The following is a 20,620-nucleotide window of genomic DNA, read 5'->3' as shown; positions in this document are numbered from 1 at the left end:
CTGAGTTGATTCTGGATCCTATTTGTACTCACACGTATGTTTAGCAGCAAAAAAGACGTTACAACAAACATCAAGTCAATATTTACAAATCGTAAAAGGCTTTACAAAACAGTTTGTCCGTTGCTTGCTGCAAATGTTTACCCCACAACAAAACACAGTGACACCATTTGTTGTTTGCCTTAAAGCTAGAAGCACCTCAAGTCGATCTTTTTCCCTCGATCCGATCTTTTTCCCTTCACGCGAACGTGCGTGATAAAATTCGGTAATGTAACACCGCTCAATCGTTCCTATCAGTGGGCCGCCAGTTAACTTGTTTGCTTTTCTCTCCATTTGCCCCAGTTTGGACGATTTGCCGACTTTCACCAACGCAATCCGAGCCCTGCAATACGAGTTGCAATACCTCTGACAGCTCCCAGTGATCGATATCAAAATCACCGACGAACTCTTTTGCCCACGCCTTTGCCACATGATCGTTTTTTTTCTTTTCCTTTCTTTGGCATGTTGGGGAATCCAAAGTGGATCAAATGTTTCGAAAATCCCATTTTTAAACGACCTAAAAAACAGGAGAGACGGTCGAAAAACATTCAAAGGTTGAAGCCGTTAAATGCGTAACTGATTAGACCATTCGAAAAGCTTTGCGAAACGAGGATTCTTCGTTTTGTATCAGGGAAATGGCAACAGTAAAGAAATCATACATGAACAGAATGTTAAATTTGGTGGCATTTTCTTTTGATTCATTTCAAAACATCGTTTGTTTAAATTCAAATCAAACCATAATCTTTTCCAATATAGAAAAATTATTTAAATATTTTTAAATAACATTATGACTTAATTAATTTTCACAACCTTATAATTTTTTAATGAAACTTTAACTTCTTCTAAAGAACCAGAACACAAAGCGAACAATATTTTAAAGAGTTATCAACACTCCTTTTTTGCTACGTTCTCACTATCCCTTTCACCTGTTGGAGTTCAAAAGTTTTATTAATCCCTTCACTGTTTTGGAAGCGATGGAATTTATACTGCTTTGAACGAGCCTGACTTGGGCATTTTTTGTCGCACATTTTATTTCTACATTCATTGCGCATCGTTTAATTCGAGTGTACCTGCTTCGAAAACATGTTCTTACGTGTTTATAAGCTTTTATTCATATGTTTGACACTAATCGATGAAATTGAACCAATTTTTAGCTTATTATCAGAAAACTATTCCTGATTATAATCATAAATAACACATAATAAAAAATATATATTTTTCTTGAGTTCTAGACCAAAAACTACACAAAAATGTAAAAAATAGTGTGACAATTTTTTCGAGTCATTTTCTCAACTTAGCATAACTGTGAGGGGTTAAAGATCATCGGTTGCATCAGCGAATAATGTGCATCGACTCGGGCTACAAAATACCTTGAGTTCTTGAGCCAGTGCTGGTGAAGCAATCTTCGGTTAATCGCCAAAGTCCCTTACGGCACCGACTGGAAGCATCGGTTGCGAGATCCATTAATCGACCGGTTGAAGCTCGAAGCTGGCCGGAGCACCGTCGGAAGCTGCAAGCGCACCACGCAACGGACCTGTTTGTGTCGACCGGAGTCGAGTCAAGGTTAGCCACGGAGCCACTGAACCGTTCCTTCGCGCCATTCGCTTAACAAGACTCGAAAGGGGGCCAGCGACAAAAAGAAAAGAAAAACCAAACGCTGTTTGCCGATCAGCGGACCGGTTTTCGCTAGCGTGGCGACTCTTGAGCCACAAAAATTGGGTGCGTTGCAGAAGTCGCCTCGGTATCCATGGTTGCCCCAGTGGACAGCTCCATGCGATGAACTTTGGCTCAGTGTCGGCGGCCAGAAAGACGCTCCTGTTCAGCCTCCTCGCTGTGCCATTGTGCGTGTTTATTTTTGAGCTAATTTATGTATGTCATACGTAGGTTGCCTTTTAAGTTTCGGGATTTGAAAAAACTGGTGATGCAATCTACCAACTAACAATTTTACCGTAAAGTTTGACGTTTTTGAGGTTATACGTACTCAGAACGTTTTGACATACGAGCGCTATTTATGTTGTTAAAAAAATGTTTAAAGTGTCAATGCCCGCCAAATTGTGGAATTGGGTCGTGGACGTTTTCGTGCGATTATTTTTTGCAGTTTTCGACGAGAATTGACACAGCAGTAGTGCATGAATGAACTTAATTCAACTTTTGGTGATAAAGCTCCATCAATTATCAGTAATTATCGATGGTTTGGAAAATTAAATCGTGGTCGGAGTTCACTCCAAGATGAATTTCGTGAAGGTCGTCCAAAATCAGTTGTCGTTCCGAAAACAATTGATGCTGTGCGTGAACGGATATTGCAAGATCGTCATGTGACTTTTTGTGAGATAGAGACAACCTTAGGTATTACTGGGACCAGCATATACTTAATATTGCATGAACATTTAACTGTCAAAAAAAATTGTTCGTGTTGGATTTCACACAATTTGTCAATCTCTCAAAAAAATACTCGTGTCGGTTGGTCGGAAAAAATGCTCGAAAAATACGATTGGGGTGCTTCAAAACTCGTCTTTGATATCGTGACAGGTGATGAGTCGTGGATTTACGCGAATGAGCCCGAAACTAAACTGCAATCGACTGTATGGGTGTTTCAAGATGAGGCGAATCCAACCAAAGTTGTTCACGCACGAAGCACTTCCAAGCAAATGGTCGCATGTTTTTTCCAAAAAACTGGATATATCGCAACCAAACCTCTATAACAACGCAGAACAGTCTATTCTGAGTGGTACACAACAATTTGTTTGCCAGTTGCCTTCCAACAAATCAGGAAATTCAACCGCCGTCGACGGATCACCCGTCACCACGACAATGCGAGCTCTCACACATCGGCTCAAACAACTGCAGTTTTGAGTACTCAAAACATTGATTTGATGAGTCATCCACCATATAGTCCTGGATCTAGCACCAAATGACTTCTTTTAATTCCCGTACGTAAAAAATAAACTGAAATTTCAACGTTTTTCAACACCTGAAGAAGCGAAGATCTCTCAAAAAAGACTCGTGTCGAATGACCATTTTAACATTTTTTTAACAACACAAATAACGTTCGTATGTCAAAACGTTCTGAGAACGGATAACCTCAAAAACGTCAAACTTTACGATAAAATTGTTAATTAACAGATTGCATCACCAGTTTTTCCAAATCCCGAAACTTAAAAGGCAACCCTCGTACTAGGTGAGTTCGCACGGGGACCGTATGTACCGTCATGCTCTTAACCGCAACCGCTCCTTAAGATCCCATCGGCCGTGAACCGAGTGTTCGCGAAACAATTGTACATTATTTTTATCTGCAAAACAAAAAGAATAGGAAACGCAACAGCTCTTCAGTAACGTGTGCGAAGGCCATCGCCATCGCTTTTGGGTGGCACAAGTGAGCTCTCGTGAAGGGTTTTTGGCCTTTTCAATCTGTAATGGATACCTTCAGTTCGTGAGGCATACCTGGAGCGTATGCATTTAAATGCGACAATGGGAATACAATCTCCTTAGTGTTGCAAGATATTACTCAATTACTTGAAGCGTCTTACTTCAATTGTTTCTTTTTCGATAACGTTTTCATTGGTAAACATTTTGTACTTTTTCCTTAATTTTTCAACTACAGAAACGAACTTTGGTTTCAAGCAAAGAACATCGTATCACAAAATCAAAAGAAGTTAATTTTGTGTTCAAATGGCAGTCATTTTTAACAACTGTCAACTTTACTTTTGATTTGATATGACACTGAACACAAAATAAATTGAAAAAATTACAAGAAAATCAATTAAAAAGAAATAAGCCATTTTTATGATTCGGATGTTTCTAAAACAATTGATTGTTAAGGTTAAGCTTACATAATCGTCAAATATTGAGAAATAAAGTCCCTAACAATTATAACTTTTGGTTTTTGGTAAACATTTTTTAATTTTTGGTAAACAACAAATTATGTAACTTTTGATCGAAAATTGAATTTGCAAAATGTTTAACTCAGAAATAAAAAAAATGTGATGAAAGGTACAAATATTTTGATTTGCTTTCCCTCTTTTTAATTATTGAAAGACTGAACAACAAAATGTTATATTTTAAATAAAAAGATTTGATATTATCCATGCTGGGTATGAAACACATGAATGAAAGACAATGTTTAAATGACCTTCAGCTTTCCTGTGCTGTAAGTGATCAAAATGATGTGGGCAAAACCAAACTTCCTTTTAAGAACGTCTGCCTCGCAGCGTTTGCAAATCACCTGTTGATTTATGCCATTAGAACGGGGAGCATTCGGCAGAGGGTGGTCAAAGGTGTAAATTGCAGTGCAAATAAATCACAGCTTCCGTCACAGCAGAAGTGTAAGAAACAACCATCAAGAAGAAGGTTTGCATCCGGCGTCCACCAAGCGATGCAGCCTTCCGTGCCATTCTTCCACGGTGCAGGTGCAACAAACATTCTGCCGTTTGAAAGTGAGATTTCGACGTTACTTCTCAGCTTTTCCTTCGCCAACCGAACCGAAAACGCCGGACGCGGTGGGGCCCCAACTCGAAACGTCGCAGCTTCAGGGGTGGGTTTCACTTTTTCGAAAACCTTCGTCGGCGAACGCACGGTAGACAGATATAGGGATGGGTTTCGCGGTGCCCGCTCGAGCCGCCTCGTTTTCGGCTGCTGCCACGTCGCCGACGCCATCGGCATCTCATCAGCCAGCGCCCCGGCGGAAGATTTCTCTTCTGCGCGTGATTGGCCCACCTGGCATTCGAGGATCCCCCTCGTCATCGTCGTCGTCGTGTGGCGTCCGCCGTTCGCACTTATGGAATTTGTTTGATCGAGACCAAACCCCAAAGGCAAACGCGGGGATCGATGGTGGTGGTATCGGTCGGGGCCACGAGGGCTGAATCAATATAGCCCCGGATCGTCCACGGCTTTCGGAATGGCATTTTGTTGGGTGTGTTCCGAAGGCAGATGTGTCTTTTGATTCACTTTTACCACCGCCAGAGGTAAGCAACTGGTGTCCGTGATTCGTTGGCAGCATCATGATGGCGTTTCAATCATAACTAGTTTTGATTTCTTCCACTGTCCGCCTCTGAACACCTCTGTGTGCCAATTAACCTTGACCCTTGGGCGGTGGGAATAAAACCCACCGTTCAACGTGCATTCGACGGGGAAACAAGTTTCCATCCAGCCCAAAAGTGGCCCTCCACGAGACACAAAAGGTCGATTGCTCAACAGATTATTCGTATTTTTTTTCTTTCTCTCACAATTTTCTTTGGAGGTCAGGCGGTATTATTCGATTGATGCGCGAGGTTCGGTGGGACTTTGTTCACTATTCGCGAAGAAAATAGAGAGGAAGCAAGCGAAGGGACCACGGTGAACGACTGCAACCGGATTTAAATGCGTACACTTCACAACCCACATACACACACCACGTTTTGATAACGTGCCACGCAACTTATGATCCGATTTTCACTTCCATACCATATAAACCCACCAGTAGACTGGAGAGTCTCGGAAGTAAAAAAAAAAAAAATTGTTGGTGGAGAAGAAAACGGCACCACATACAATGAATTTCACACAGCGCGAGACACGAAACTCTCGCTGGGGGAACTCTGGGTGCACGAGTGACTTCAACGATCGGATGCGCGAGAAACACTGAAACCGCGTCGTCGTGACGTACGTAGCGTTGCTGCTGCTTGGACGCTTCGACTCGCGGTTTCACTAACTGTGCCCCGTTGCGTGGTGGGAATGTTGAATGAGAAATCGAAGCCATTTTTTCGGAAAGGTAGGCCTGTACTATACATGAGAGAAAAACAGACCCAGAGAGACGCCGTTACAGGTGGAGAGTCGAAGAGAACGATGGTCCATGGCTGAGAAACGGAATTTGATTCCACGAAGCCAGATCAGCGAACGATCGTGGCAGGCGAGGGGAGTTGTGACAGGATGAATGTGCATGTAACCCTTACATACCAACCATAAGAAAGATGCTATTTTTAATTTTTAAATGAGTTTTATCGTCTACCTTCCAATAGCTACTTTTTCGTTTCCTACAAAAAGCACTACGATAAGAGAAAATGCAGAATAGTGTAATTACCAAATCTTTTAATTTTTTATTTCATGTTTTTCATCAATTTATACTTCTTTACGGTTTTTTTTTGTTACTTTCATCAGTTACTTGTGTGTATAAATACAGTAATGTTAGAAAAATGCTATCAGTTTTAGGCTTACATATTCGTTATAAACATGTTGTATGTTTTCATTTCCTCCCTATTCTTTCCCGCTTCCGCCCTTTAGTTCTGTTTTTTTTACTTGTTTGTGATCATTTAGATGATATCGTTATGTAGGTTTGCGTTCAGTTACTCCATCAGCAATCGTTGATGTTCTTTCATTCTGCCAACAAATTAGTTAAATCAAAACCATATCGAAATATCATTGGATAAAACAAATCCAACCTTTTTTTACGTTTTACATTATGTGTACCGAACATACATACATTCATGAACGAAGTACCGAATCGTAAATCGAATGCCATGTTTTACTGGGAATTTCGCTCGTTTTCCATTCTCGCAGACAGGAATACGGTAAGGATTAAAGGTATACTGTTGTTTTGAAACATATTTTACTTTACATATGATACCAATTGGATAACTAGTTTTTTAGTTTTCGTAATCCGAATTCAAATGTGTCGTATATTTACAATGCAATTGGAAACCTTTGAAATTATGTGCTTCTTCTACTCTAACCCCGTTTTTCATAGAGACACCGAGTTATGTTTGCCCCGGAATATCAAATTCTAGCTGCGTTATATCTGTCGACGGTAGACTTGTTGTCATATACGCTGTTTTCACGTATTCTTATAGTTCACTACGAATTCCTACCTACAAAACCTTCTTCTAGCTTCAGTTGGTGTGATTGTGGTGTGCGTATGTGGGTATGGTTTTGTTTTCCTCTGAGAAATCGACTACAGTGTGTTGTGAACCAGCTTGTATACCTCATTGTTCTTGATGTGACACAATGTTTATGAAATGTAAATGATTAAATGAGCCTACATTCCTTCCTGACTTATTTTGTTGGGCCTGACGTGTGTAAAAAAATGGTTCGAAAATGTTTTACAACACACTTAGATGATCATATTTTTACATATACGACTGATGATTACACTTAAACACCAGACTTCGCGACCGAATCCGGTGGATGGCTGGTGGTGATGCTTATGATACAGATGAGAATGGTGCCGCCCTTACATGGCCCAGAATATCAATTCCAAACTTAGCGTAGCTTTCTAAGTTTCTTTCTTATTCCTTACAGGATACGAGCAAACAAGAAATAAAAATAAAACCGAGAAATAAAAATAAAAATCGTTTTTGTTTTCAGACGGATGCATTTTGCGGATACGAGTACTGCAAACAATTAAAAATAATCTGAACCTAAACCAGCTCCCTTAATACGACTTTAATATGGCAGTAGGTGGCATGGTGTGGCGTGTTACATTGATCCCTGTTTGTTTGTTTGTTCATTTGATAGGTTAAACGTTGGTATAGCAGATGAATGTGAGTCTATATTTGTTTAAATAATTATAAATAAATGCCTGTAGGTTTGTTTTTCTACTTAATCTACGCTACGACGTACTTGCTGCGTGCAATAACTAATCACTGGGCCTAAGATTTTGGTTTTCGTACCGCTGGGGCTGATACACCACGTTATCGTATTTCATCAACCCGTCCGTTCCGTTTGGTTGCATTGTGGAGGGAACTAGTCCTCTGGCTGATCGAAACTGAAACGTGATTAAATTTCATTAGGTCAAAACTCGACCACACACCACTTTTACAAATGGTTGTATAGTTTGCTTGTTTTTTGTTTTTGCTAAGCCTACTATGATATTTACATAGTACCACATATCATGGAGTCTTTAAGATTAAGAAAAAGATGGAGAGAGCGTTTTTCCCTTTAAAGGGAGGATTGTTTGTAGGTTTGCTTGCTGGCAAATGGGAACAAAATTTTTACGTTAAGAATTTTCCACAGCTATATGACAATTGGAACAACCGCACGCCTAACCTACAGTCTACAGACTTGCCTATAAATTGCGTGTCCTTTCCACCGCGGCGCATCACTTTATGCGCAATATTTTCTCTAATCTCAATAACTTTCCATCCTCGCCGCATGCTAGCGATGGAAAGCTATTTTTATGTGTTTCGTTTGCTTAGCGAATCTATCGTCGTAGTACTGCTTATGAGTGTGTTTATGATCTATTCGTAGTTCAATAAATTAATGTTTCTCCTGCCGTGTCGATGGCACAACAGGCAGTGTATTCTTCCGACGATCTCCGCAGAAGGTTTTAGAGTAGATGCATACTATTTATCGAATATGTGCCCATATTGGTGCATTTTGTCACGCGCGCGTACATCCGCGCAGATTCACACACGCGCCTAGGAATCTTGCTCCTCTAATTAATCATTCAATCAACTCTCACTCACTCGCTCATTCGTTCCGTACCGTTCATTCGTTTGCGAAATTAAAATTAATAATGACTAAACAGTTTTCATCACGCATGTTAAACCACCCTCGTCATCAATCTTCATCGTTGCCTCCGGTCGTCGCTCGAAGGTGGCAGAAAGCAGAGTTAGTACGATGCTCTGGAGCGCGGACCCTTCAGCACTCGAACTCGTTCGCCGTTATTGCACTCAAGTCTTTCATCAGTCCCTCCAGGTTGGCCATCTCCTGGTTCAGCTCTTCGGTCGAGGTGGACGGTGCTAGCCGCTGGATTTCATCGTTCGAGTGGGCCACCACGGGACCGGTCTGCAGTCGGTTCGTGAGCGAACCGGACGAGAGCGAGGGTTTCTTGTACGGCGATGAGTTCTGCGGGCGTATCGTGACGGCCGGCGTGGGAGCTGAGGACGAAGAAACAGAGGTTAATATATGGTTTAAAAAATGATCTAGTGGTCGATCGAGGATAGGATGCTTACTGCCATGCTTGCCCTGGCCATTGATGATCGGGGTCGATGCGGGCGGAGCAGGTACGCTGAAGCTCTTCAGCGGGTGTCCTTGCCCGCGTTTTGGAGCGTCCACTGCCATACCTTGTGCGTAGGTAACGTTGGGACTACATGGGAAAATGTAAATAAAAATTTAAATATACTAGTACGGTTCTCTTAAACCTTTAGTCGCGACTTACCTATAACTGCTATCATAAGTGTACGGATTCTCAGGGGTCTGAGCGAGTGGATTAGCGGGCGGTAGTTGTGGTGCTTGCTGGAGAAGGTTCTGCTGCGAAAGTGTCTGCTGATCCATCGCTATATGAGGTCTGGCGGCCATGCTGTACTGAGTGCGGGGATACTGTGGTCGCTCCATCGTTGAACTTAACGGTGTTGTCGTCCCTGGCAAGGAAAAAAAAAGTCATTTTAAAAATGTCTCCCAATTGCCATCCACACTTATCCCTTACCACCTATTCCTACCCATCCCGGCACGTAGCTACGTTTATCCAGAGAATTGGTGACGTGCGTGATGGGTGTTTCACTGTCGTTATCGTGGCCGCCCACCGACCGAGGCAGTGTCATCGTCCCACTGCTCGAGGCACCTCCGTCCACCGAGCCGGGAGTCGTACTGTGGTTGCTCTTGTCCATGTTCTTCAGTTCCATCTGGTCGTGATGGATCCAAAGGTCTGGTGGTTTTATAATGCCGGCATTATTTTTCTGGTAACTTTTCTTCGCGTGCTCCGGCGTACCCTCGGGCTTCCGGCGACACTTTAAGGCGACCACCCCGATTAGCACGATCAACGTCAGCAGGCCGAACCCGGCGATTACGTAGATCAGCTCGGAGGAGAACGATTTCTCCAGCGTGATGTTCCCGCTCGAGTCTAGCTCGGCGCCCGTCATCAGCGACACCATGGCCGAGAATGGACCGACTCCTTTCGGAAGGCGTGTCTGTACCTTGAAGTAGTATGTCGTGTGTGGATCGAGGTTGGGAATTTCGGCCGATGTCTTTTCACCGGTCGTTGATTCGATGTTCCAGTCGCGGTCGCGTTTGTTCGTGTCGATCGTGTAGAGCACTTGATAGCCGGCAATAACGCCACTGACGTGTTTCGGTGAGTTCCAATGTAGAATGGCGGTGAGAGGGTTGCGAGGATCAAACGTTACCTTGAGATCCAGCGGAGGTGATACTGGAGAGGCCTGTACCGTTGAGTTTAACACGGACATGGACCAAGCAGACTGACGGTGGCCTTTGACTACCTTTACCGCAAACTCATACTGTGTGCTGGGGCGCAGATCACCAATCATACAGCTCAACATCGTTGTGTTGTAGTACCGAAACCGATTCGAACCATTCGGACTATACCGTACGACGTAATGTCGGTTATCCGTCACGTGCTGGCTCTTGCTAAGCGTCGTATCCGTCCAGTACACCACGATCGATGTACCCGAGATCATTGGAATCGCCCGCAGGCCCACGGGAACCTCGAGCGGCGTGGGAGCTTCAATAGGAGCATCCTCACGCGTTCGCACCGTATCGTACTTTGGCGCACCGTCACCCATTCCGTTGCGGGCACGCAACGAGATGACATACTCACTATTCGGCTCGAGACTTGTTATCTCAAAGTGACGCATATTCTCTTCAATCTCCGCCGTGTCTTCATCGGGGATTCCCTTACCCCAGCCGAGGATGTAGCTGCGCACCTTAATCTCCTGATGCACCGGTGGTCCCCACGAGACGGTGATATTATCCGCGCCAGGACGGGCTGTAATGTAATAATAAAAAAATTTAGAGATTTGCATCTGACAACACAACCGAAAACAATCAAAACTTTCAGTTATTCTTTTGCGATTTAAAAAGAAGTTGCAAGTCATGCCACAGATTTGAATACTTATCAGGTATTCGATTCCTAAAATAGTGAATCAGTGAGTAAAAGTATTGCTAGTCGCCACAGCAATTCGAATCCCAAGTAGAGATTCAAAGGAGTTGAATCACTAGAGAGAGTATGAAAGTTAATAGTTTCCACAGAGAAAGAAACGAATCCTAAACAGGGATTGAAATCCCAATTGGAGATTCCTCTGTGATGACTAGTAACTCTTTTACTCACACTTGGGATCGAATCCCTACTTCTGATTCGAATCCTTCCTTCGGATGGGAATCTGTGTGGCGTCTAACAACTCTTTAACTTACTCATTCACTATATATGAATCTTTGTACAGGATTCAAACAAAAAAGGAGTTACAAAACTATCCGTGAGGATTTAAATCAATGGTCCAATAGTGATATTCTACTCACTCACTATAGTCTATACTCAAACCAATACGAAAAACTTACTCCTTATCCAAGCAGGCTGCCCGGGCACCTGTGACTCGTCCAAATCATTCTCGTACGTTTCGATGTGGTGCCACTCGGTGAACGGTCCCGTTCCATTGATCGTCATGGCGGCAATCTTCACCTGATACGCCGACATCTTCTCCAGGTCCTTCAGTATATAGTAGCGCACGTTGGCGGGTGTCGTTTCCACCTGCAGGGCTTTTTTGTTCTTCCGGTACTTGATCTTGTAGCCCGTGATCTGTCCGTTTCGATCCTCCACCGCCGGCGGTTCCCATCGGATGGTAATCGACGTTGAGCTGGTCGTTTCGAGTGTCACATTGGCCGGCGGTTCGGACGGCGTGGATGAGTACGTCTTCACGTCGAACTCGCGCGATGGGTCGCCCATCCCGACCTGGTTGAACGGCACCACGTACATCGTGTACTTCGTGTACGGACGCAGCTCGTTGATGATTAGCTCCGTCGTCGCCGTGTCCAGGTACATCTCCGACCCGTTGTCCGTTTCGGCGTAGTACACCCGGTACTTGGTGATGAGCCCGTTCGTGACCGTCGGTGGGTCCCACTGCAGATGGATGTCCTTCTCGGTGACGGCGTACCCGCGAAGGTTCTGCGGCGCACCGGCAATGTTCTCCTCCGACAGTGTGCGCACTTCGAACGGTTCCGATGACTCGCCCGGCCCGTGGTTACTGTTGCCCACCACCCGGAAATGGTAGTTTTTACCGGGTTGCAGCGATTGGATGTTCACTTGCTGTTCGTCCCGCGAGTTTGTCATCACTTTGCGCTCTCTAGAGTTTAAAATCGAAGGCAGAATAGTGTCGTCAAGAAAAGTCGACCATGCTTCCCTAACTATCCCCAAGGCCTTACCTATCACTGGTATGCATACGATAGTACACGGAATAGGAGATAACTTCGTCCGGGTTCTTCGCCGGCTCCAACCAGCTGAGTGTGATGAACCGGGACTGCACGATCTGGGCCTGCAGTCCACGCGGAGGTCCTGGCAATGGTGCCGTGTACTTCCCGCTACCATCTGCGAACGGCGGTTTCGTGTGGATCCAAATATTGCCGGCATTGAGGGGAGACTTTTGATTAGGCAAAGGCTGACCGGTCTCAGGGGGCTTCGTCCGGATCAGGGATTCGAGGAATTTGTGCGGGTCCTGGTCAGGTTTGAGATGGTAGATTCTACCGTCCTCGTCTTCGTCCTCATTGTCCTCCTCGTCATCGACGTCGTCGTCGTCGTCGTCGTCGTGGCTACCGAATGGCAGTCGTTCATGGTCCAAATAGTCATCGTCGTCGGTGTAGTCGTAGGGTAGCTTGTCGCGTTCGTCGTTGCCGGACCGTTGCTTGCTCCTCGTGGACACCAGACTGTCCAGGAGCGTTTTCGAGAACTTCGGATCGGACTGAAGCAGCGGTGATTTTTCGTACGATTTGGTCTTCGATTGAGTCTGGTGGAACTTTTTGCCCTTATGTCGTTTCGGTGCACCTGCATCGTCGTGTGTGGCGGTCAGGGTTAGGGGTTCAGGGATCAATGGCAAACACAAACATGCAGACGAACGCGCAAACGGTGACACAATAGTACACAAAAATACGGTGACAATGATACGGATCAAAGCATCCCGAAGGACACACGTGACACAGCACGGGATGAATCGGTAACGAGTCACGTAACATAAAATAAATTGCCAAACCGTCACACGGGGAGGGTTTTCGAGCGAAAGGCATGCATACACACAAACAAAACCGTACGTGCGTACAAACAGTGGAAGAAAATGTAAACGACACCAAAAGGAAAAATGGAACATAGACAAGGGACACAGAGACGATCCACCCCATCAAAACACGGAAAATCGAACCAAGAAGAAAGTATCGTTTGCATGCAAAGTCATCCACAAATGGGCAAAACGATAATAAATCATAATCAAACGAGAAGAGAGGGCACGGCCCCGGGGATGGCGGTGGTTGTGCCGAACCCACACACAAGTGACGGTGGTGGCGGTCCCGATGGTGTTCGCAAGAAGAAGACATGGACCACGACCGAAATCCGAACGGAAGATAAACGAAACCGAATGCCGTGGCGCGTCGATGGTGATGGTGTCGAACACAAGAAATGAAAAAAAAGATACAAAAAGAAAAGAAATAAATACAAAAACAAATGTGTATTAAAATGATTGCTCAAGAAAAAAACAACCCGGGCAAGAACGCATACAACAAAGTGCTACAAATCGATCCCAATCTGCCAGTAAAGTAAAAGTAGAAAATAAAAAAGAAAACAACCGACAAACTCTACACAGACTCTACTGCCGATCCATTTGTCAGAGCATAAAACTCTTTCCCCCTAGAAACCCGGACACAGGCGCTGCGGTGGCGATGATGTGCCGAAGGGGTCTCGTTGTACGGTGTCTCGTTGTATGAGCGAGGTGGTTTGGGTTAGGAAAACATTGGGAAACCATCAATTACCTGGCTCGATGATTTCCAGCCGCGCTGCGGCCTGCACACTTCCGGCCGGGTTCGTGCCGATACACTGGAACATTCCCGCGTCCGACCCGATAAGTCCGAAGATCTTCAAGTTGTGCCTGCACGCAAGAAGGTAAACAAGCGATAGAACGTTAGAAGATTAATGTGCTAGCGAGGAAAAGGGAGACCGTGTGGTGAATGGAGAGAGAGGGAGAGGGACCACTTACCCGCCAACAATTTGCATGTACTCGCTCGGCGTGATGAGGTCGCCGTTCTTCAGCCACTGGATGACGGGCGTCGGTTTGCCGTGGATCGAACAGGACAGCTCCAGCTCCTCCTTCTCGTACGCGACCTTGTCCTCCGGGCTGAGGATGAACTTGGGGGGCACCTGCACCTGTACCGTGGCCGACGCGTCGAGCGAGTCCTCGGTGTTGCCCGCCCGACACTGGTAGTCGCCGGCGTCCGTGTCCTGGATCGAGTTGATCTGCAGCGAGCCCGTGCCCATGATGCGGAAGCGCGAGTCAAGGTCGGCCATGTCGATGTCCTCACCGTTGCGCAGCCACCGGATCGTCGGCTTCGGATTACCGTTGGCCGCGCAGTCCAGTATGACCGTGTCCCCCTCGCGTACCGTTTGCGGCTGCGGGACGATGACGAACGCCGGTGGGGCGAAGCTTTGCGGCTGGCCTGCGGTGGATTTGATGTTCAGGTTCGATTTGCTGCTGAGCCGGGAGAACGTGCCGGCGGTCACGTTGCACTGGTAGGTGCCCCGATCGGACGCGACGACCTCGTCGATTTCGAGCGCCCCGGATGGTAGCAGGAGCATTCGGGTGAGATCAAGACGAAGGGGCACATCATCCTTCAACCACTCGGTGTGATAGCGTGACTCGAGTGTGAACGGAAGCAGGCTGGACATGCACTTGAAGTATGCCGTCTGGCCCGCGTAAAGGTAGATTTCGTGCGATTCCTGATCAATGTCAGGTAGATCTGAAACGGGGCAATGAATGGCATGTTGTTTACTCGGGTTTTATATTTCCCATTTCACAATTTACTCTCTTCTCTCGTTTGCTTCATTGATCCGGACGCATTCATCATAGAAATACATTTTTCAACAGCTAATTTATCATTTTTTAATAGTTTCCTGTTCATACTCAACAACACTTCTTTTGTACGGCTTAGTATTTTTAGACAAATTAGTTTTGTGTGAAAAATTTACTAAGTTTTTTTTATTTGATTCGCAATTCAACGTGACGAAAATAAATATAGAACGGAGCTGAACTCAGAAGGGCTTACAAATAACATATCGTAATATCGCGTACATCGATATCTATCTATTTTTATACAAATACACTGCACAAATACATCACCTCCGAAGATGTTTAACCATTTTGTTAAAAACAGCCTTATTTTCATATTTTTTTCTCTTTAAATAATAAATACTTGAATACAAAAGTAGTGCATTGGATAATTTTCATTACATTCTTGTATTAATGAGATAAATTTATTATTCTTCTCGTTGCTTATTGAGAATTCGATGCTTTTGCACTATACCTTATTTTACAATTTAAAATTTACACAAATTTTTAAATTGGAATTAAATTTCAAATTTTTTATTAAATTCAATATTACTAATTAATTCAAATAGCTTGCGCTGCAGTGATTAAATAGTTTCGTTCCGCCTCAGTGTTGAACAAAGTTAAATTTAATATTTTCTAATGAATAGATGCAGGATTCAAAAACGAGTATTTAAATTGTGGTATTTAAAATATTGGTAGTACAACTTATTACCACACCATCGTTGCTTGTTGAAGTTATAAAGTGCTGGATAAAAAACATAATAATCAACATGCGAAAAAACGAAAATTAATCTTATGTCAACTTAACATTTGAAAGTGTAGATCTTGTGAAATACATGTTACAACTAATAAACTCGATTGTAAAAGCTGCGAAAAACTAACTCACCTGCGATGGAAATCCGTGCCGATCTGCTGACGATCGTTCCGATACCGTCCACGCTGAGCAGACAGTGATAGAACCCGGTCAACCCTCGGTTGCTCTCGACCGAGCTGATGTACAGCGAACCATTGGATAGGTACGACCGGAACGTATCGCCGACGATGCCAATGTCTTGCCCGTCCGGTCCTCGCCACCGTATATTCGGCATTACCTTACCATCCTGCAGCACCTTTAGATCCGCGCGTCCCGCGCACTGCAGCAGGACCGAGTTTCCCTCCGGAACCGTCACGTCGGAGGGTTCCACCGTGAATTCGAGTGCTGGAAGGGAAAGGGAAAGAAAGAGGGTAAAATAAAGTAAATGCATCTGCAGTAGGTCACATACGTAAGCATTCGGGGCCTCGACACGTCAAACGATTAATCAATCAATGGTGAAGAGTTTATTCAATTAAAGGGCGATCCCGAGCTCGGCGGTCGCGGTGTCGGGCGGACTTCCGGTTGCCGGTTCTCCCTCGCATTTTTCTTTGGCTACACATTTTCCACAATTCCCTCTGGTGTTACTCGCTGTAATTTTCACTGACCATCTGATGGCGGCGGCCAGCCATGTTCATTAAAACCACTCGATAGGACTTCATCGATACGTGCCCTGTCATCGCGGCCAGCTCATCCGCCCGTCCGAGGGGCGCTAAGTGATTGGCGCTAATGAAAAGCATATGTTTTGCAGGCGTTCTGTTTTTGTTTCCCATCCACGACTCAGAACCACGATGAAAGTGAGTGGCGAAGAGGAGGAAGTTGTGAAAATCGATTCACAAGAGCGGCATGATGGAGGACAGGTTGGATGGAGTTTTATCCGACACAACCAGCTGGTTGGCACGCAATGAGTTGGCAGAATTCAATGAGAAGCAGCTTTTGCTGAGTCTTGAAATGTTCTTTTATCATGTCTGTTGGAATGTCGTTTTCTGAGATTTAAGAATACTATTTAATTCTCGTATTAACCAATAACTTGATTTTCAATGACGGACAACATTTATATTTGCTAAATAATGCTAATTAAAGCTCTTCTTGTATGAATAATATGAATAAAAAGTGTTGGTAATTCTTCAAGTTGGGGAAAATATCTTCAGCCTTGAGTTGTATTATCAAGCACGTGAGAGGTCCTAGAACGAATTACCAATATGTTTCTAACATCATTAAAACTCGGTGCAAAGTGCACCATTGGCAAACAAATACAATCCTGTCGGACATCCTGTTTTTCGGGGTAAGTCCTTCCCCATCCCGACCGAAAAAGAGAATTGAATGTATCTCCCACATCTGCTTCGAGCGTGCCTGTTGCACTTCCATTTCCGAGTGGCAAGTTTTACAGCGCACCCCCATTCACCCGGGAGGTTCGGAATGAGTTTTGGGAATTAGTTTTCCGGCGTCGGGATGGTTTGATAAAACCCACACCCCGGAAATGCGCTTGGTCCCGCCGATGACACTCGCCGGGTGTGCAAGTGGTGATTAAATTTTCAGAAATAACAAACAAAATTACGTTCCTCAATGGACAGAACGCCGGAGAGACGCTCCGTGGGCCGGTCGGTGTTGGTGATGGTAAGTGAAGTGTACGTCCTGCGGGATGTAACCAGCTTTTCTCCGGGCTATTTCCAAACCATCATTCCTATCGCACTCCAAAAAGTCGGCCAAACGGGCGGCAATGGGTTGCCCTAAAACTTTTCCATCGGTAGGCGAGGCTCACCGAGGATGCTGAGTGCGAGTTGCACGACATGACAGCGTTCTGCTGATGGCCAACCGGCAGCTGGTGGCAGTTCTACACATCACGTTCTACACGCAGTGCACATCCGCCGTCAAAAGTTAGCTTCCAATTAAATGGTGACGCGACCCGGAGAGATCCGTCCGTTCCGTGTGTCGTGGGTGGCACAAAGGCCAAGGATGGCTTTGGATGTTGATGTTGTGACCCAGCCCGGTCTCGAAATCGGACGGAGAGTTGTGGGTGAAAATGGCCGATACTATCCTGGCGGACATTCGCTGGTCGTTAAGTAGGGACTGGTGATGTGTTTAAACAGTGTCATCTATTAACATTTTCCCGCTTGAAGTAGGTTGTATGTAATGGCGTTTTATTGGCGGACATAAAGTTGATGGCCAATTGTTAAGTACATGCTGCTGAGGCTGCTTTCCGTGAAGGAAAAACAAAGGAAACCGGCGTGAAATAAATCATCTTTATTGTAAAGAGGCTAAAAATGAAATACCAAAGCATAAAACTTAAATAAAAGATTATTCTATAAATTTATAAAAGCATATGATTTATATTATTGACCGTTGGTATCAATATTTATCTAAAATTGCCAATTTTTAAACACGTAAATAAATGTATCCTAAAATGTTTTGAGCAGTTTAGAATATTTCAAAGTTGAACGTTTGTTAGACCTTGATTAGAGTAGGTTAAACCACCCAAACCTCTTACCTTAACAAATGGACACAATGTTCTCCCCGTCGAGTTCTGGGCCCACCCACAGTCCCGTCCCAACTCTTCCAAAGTACACAACACAAGTAGTACTAATCGGGTGCGCGTTCGGTGCCGCTTTACTCAATTAAATTAATGTCTTCAAATGGCATCGGAGTGGAAAATCAGATTACGGTTTGACAAGCCGCCGGCCGAAACAAAACAGAACCTCGACACACAGTCATCCCGGACTCTTGGGACCGCAGCACGCAGCATAAGCAGAATGCGACGATGCATCCAACGCCGGGTTCATAACGAGGGTTCGCCTCGCATTTGAGGGCTTGGCTCGGGGATCCAAATATGCTGCATTCAATCAGAGCGCATTCAATATGCCGACGTCCACAACGTGGTCAGCTGAGCATTCGTGCGGGGTAACCTTTGGAGATCGTGCTACCAGCATTTGCGTAGCCAAAGGGAAGTCACAGAAGCCGAGAGACAATGATGTTGGGAGATCCGATCCGTCCTCCCTGATTGTTGGCAATTTTCAATGCCAATTTATAAATCTCAAGCCCCCGAAAGTGCCTCCCTCCAATCCGTCGCGTCATTGCTGCTGCATTGCCCATCCCCGAACTGCGTCCCGTATTGCTGCGAGTCTGTAATTAATAAGTACCGAACGCACCCACGTCCGCCCAACCCAGGGAACCCCTCGGCATACCCATCTCAAACGGGACAGTTTTGTCCCTCGGAGTCGTATCCTCCGGTCCAGGACAGCGATGTCATTATTCATCGTTAACCGATCTCGTCCCAGGGATGACGACGAGCGGCGGGGAGATTGGTCCACGGTGTAGGAAATCATTTTCGAAACATCAAAAGCGGGCACGGGGCGTGCGCTGGGAGCGAGACCGTGCGTAAATCGCTTCCAATCTATCAATTAAGATAAATTATCTGTCCGATTTGAAGTCGTATTTAAAACAGGGGACAATGCAACGCTAAAAGGGGTAGCGGTTGGAAGCTGGCTTTAAACTGGACCACACTTTTGGAGGGCAACGAATCCAAGAGGAACCAAGAAGGACGACTACATCGAACTGCTTCTACTTCAAACACAACATAGCATTGTAAAGATGACAAATTTCCCCACAATCACAGAGGCAGAAGCAATAAAAACAAAACTGTTAGGTCATTAGATTGTGTGTCTCGCGTTTTTAGATTGCCTATGTTTAAAGTTCTGCTCGCCTGCATTGGGCAGCTACGCTCTGTGTACATTTAATTTATTTAAATTGACCAACCAAACTCTACAGATATGGGAGCGCATGTAGTCTGGTGTTGGCATTGGATGTAAAACGGGTATGGAACGCCGAATGAAAAACGCGGGACTCGCGAGAATCGACACGTATGTCTATGACAGCAAAAGGTGCGTGCCGGCAGGGACAGTTGTCATACAACCATCCGCGCCTCGTTTGTCGCGCGTTCGCTACAAATCAAGTACTGACCCTGTGGACAAAAAACCGGCGCCTCAGAACCTTCAGAACCTCCTATCCCTCACGCTCCTAGCCAACGAGAGTGAGTCTGATTGACAGTCTACACTAATCGAAAATTTCGAAAAACCAAATACTCTGTCATGTACGTTCCCCCTAGCGGTGTGCCGATTCCGATCTACACACTCTACCGTGCAGGTACTTTCCGGTGCGTATCTCGCACCACCTGTTCATGTGGCAACTTCGCCCCCTTTCCATTGCGTTGGCGATAAAATCTCCCATCTAACCATGTTCGATTACAAATTCATGTCACCGACTCTAGATCTCGTTTCTCGTTGGGTGAGGAGATGCGGGTCGGTCCGGACAACCAGGGCACCCGTTTGGCAAACCCGAGTACTAAACGCACCGATACTAACTGCAATTGAGTGGAACTGTCTACGACTGTCTTCACAGAAAACGTTTTGGGCATGCTGCTACGGCAAGTGACTGTCGTCGACCGTTCGCTCGCGATAGAAGAGGGCCCTCCAGTGACACCAGGAGATACCGGTAGTTCCGTACCATTTCACTTTCGATGGTGTTCGATAATGGAAGTTTCACTCCGGGCGTCCCGGAGAGTCAGCGAAACATCAAACGGCTCCTCCGTTACGCGTTTCGATCAATCGAAGTGGTGAAACGAGAAACGTCGGACATATCGACGGCAAATCAAAAAAATGCCGAAACGCCGAGGCGGCCCCAGAAAGAATAAACGTAAATAAATAAAGCACACACTCCTGCGTGTTGTTCGCAAAAGATTGCCCCCCCCACTCGGTAGGGCGCCATCGGGGAAAAATTGATTTTTATTTACTTTGCAACCGAATGCCGGTATGGTAGTTTAATGAATTTTTATACATTTTCCCCACCCCGAGAGTGGGGAGGGTCACAGGGAGTTCGAGCCAACCGGAAGAAGTCACCCCATGCCGGGGATGGTGATAGAACAGACCGGTGGCGCCGCGTGAGATGTAGCTTTATATTTCCC

General features: G+C 45.2%; 1 protein-coding gene across 1 annotated transcript in view; it reads right to left on the bottom strand.

Annotated features, from left to right (window-relative positions):
- Window positions 1-8,156: 8,156 nt before the first annotated feature.
- LOC131282494 (neogenin) overlaps window positions 8,157-20,620 on the bottom strand; it is a 106,185-nt gene continuing 93,721 nt past the window's right edge. The window contains exons 2-10 of the mRNA XM_058311975.1: window positions 15,700-16,011; window positions 13,968-14,724; window positions 13,744-13,859; window positions 12,154-12,769; window positions 11,293-12,074; window positions 9,431-10,723; window positions 9,164-9,365; window positions 8,958-9,091; window positions 8,157-8,882 (exon numbers count right to left, since the gene is read on the bottom strand). Coding sequence (XP_058167958.1) covers window positions 8,644-8,882; window positions 8,958-9,091; window positions 9,164-9,365; window positions 9,431-10,723; window positions 11,293-12,074; window positions 12,154-12,769; window positions 13,744-13,859; window positions 13,968-14,724; window positions 15,700-16,011 — 4,451 coding nt within the window. The 3' untranslated portion in view covers window positions 8,157-8,643. The remainder of the gene's footprint in view (window positions 8,883-8,957; window positions 9,092-9,163; window positions 9,366-9,430; window positions 10,724-11,292; window positions 12,075-12,153; window positions 12,770-13,743; window positions 13,860-13,967; window positions 14,725-15,699; window positions 16,012-20,620) is intronic.

Source organism: Anopheles ziemanni, chromosome 2 (assembly GCF_943734765.1).
Source record: "Anopheles ziemanni chromosome 2, idAnoZiCoDA_A2_x.2, whole genome shotgun sequence".
In the NCBI taxonomy this organism is placed as follows: domain Eukaryota; kingdom Metazoa; phylum Arthropoda; class Insecta; order Diptera; family Culicidae; genus Anopheles; species Anopheles ziemanni.
The sequence above is the reverse complement of the archived record's forward strand: the minus strand, read 5'-3'. Positions and strand labels throughout refer to the sequence as shown.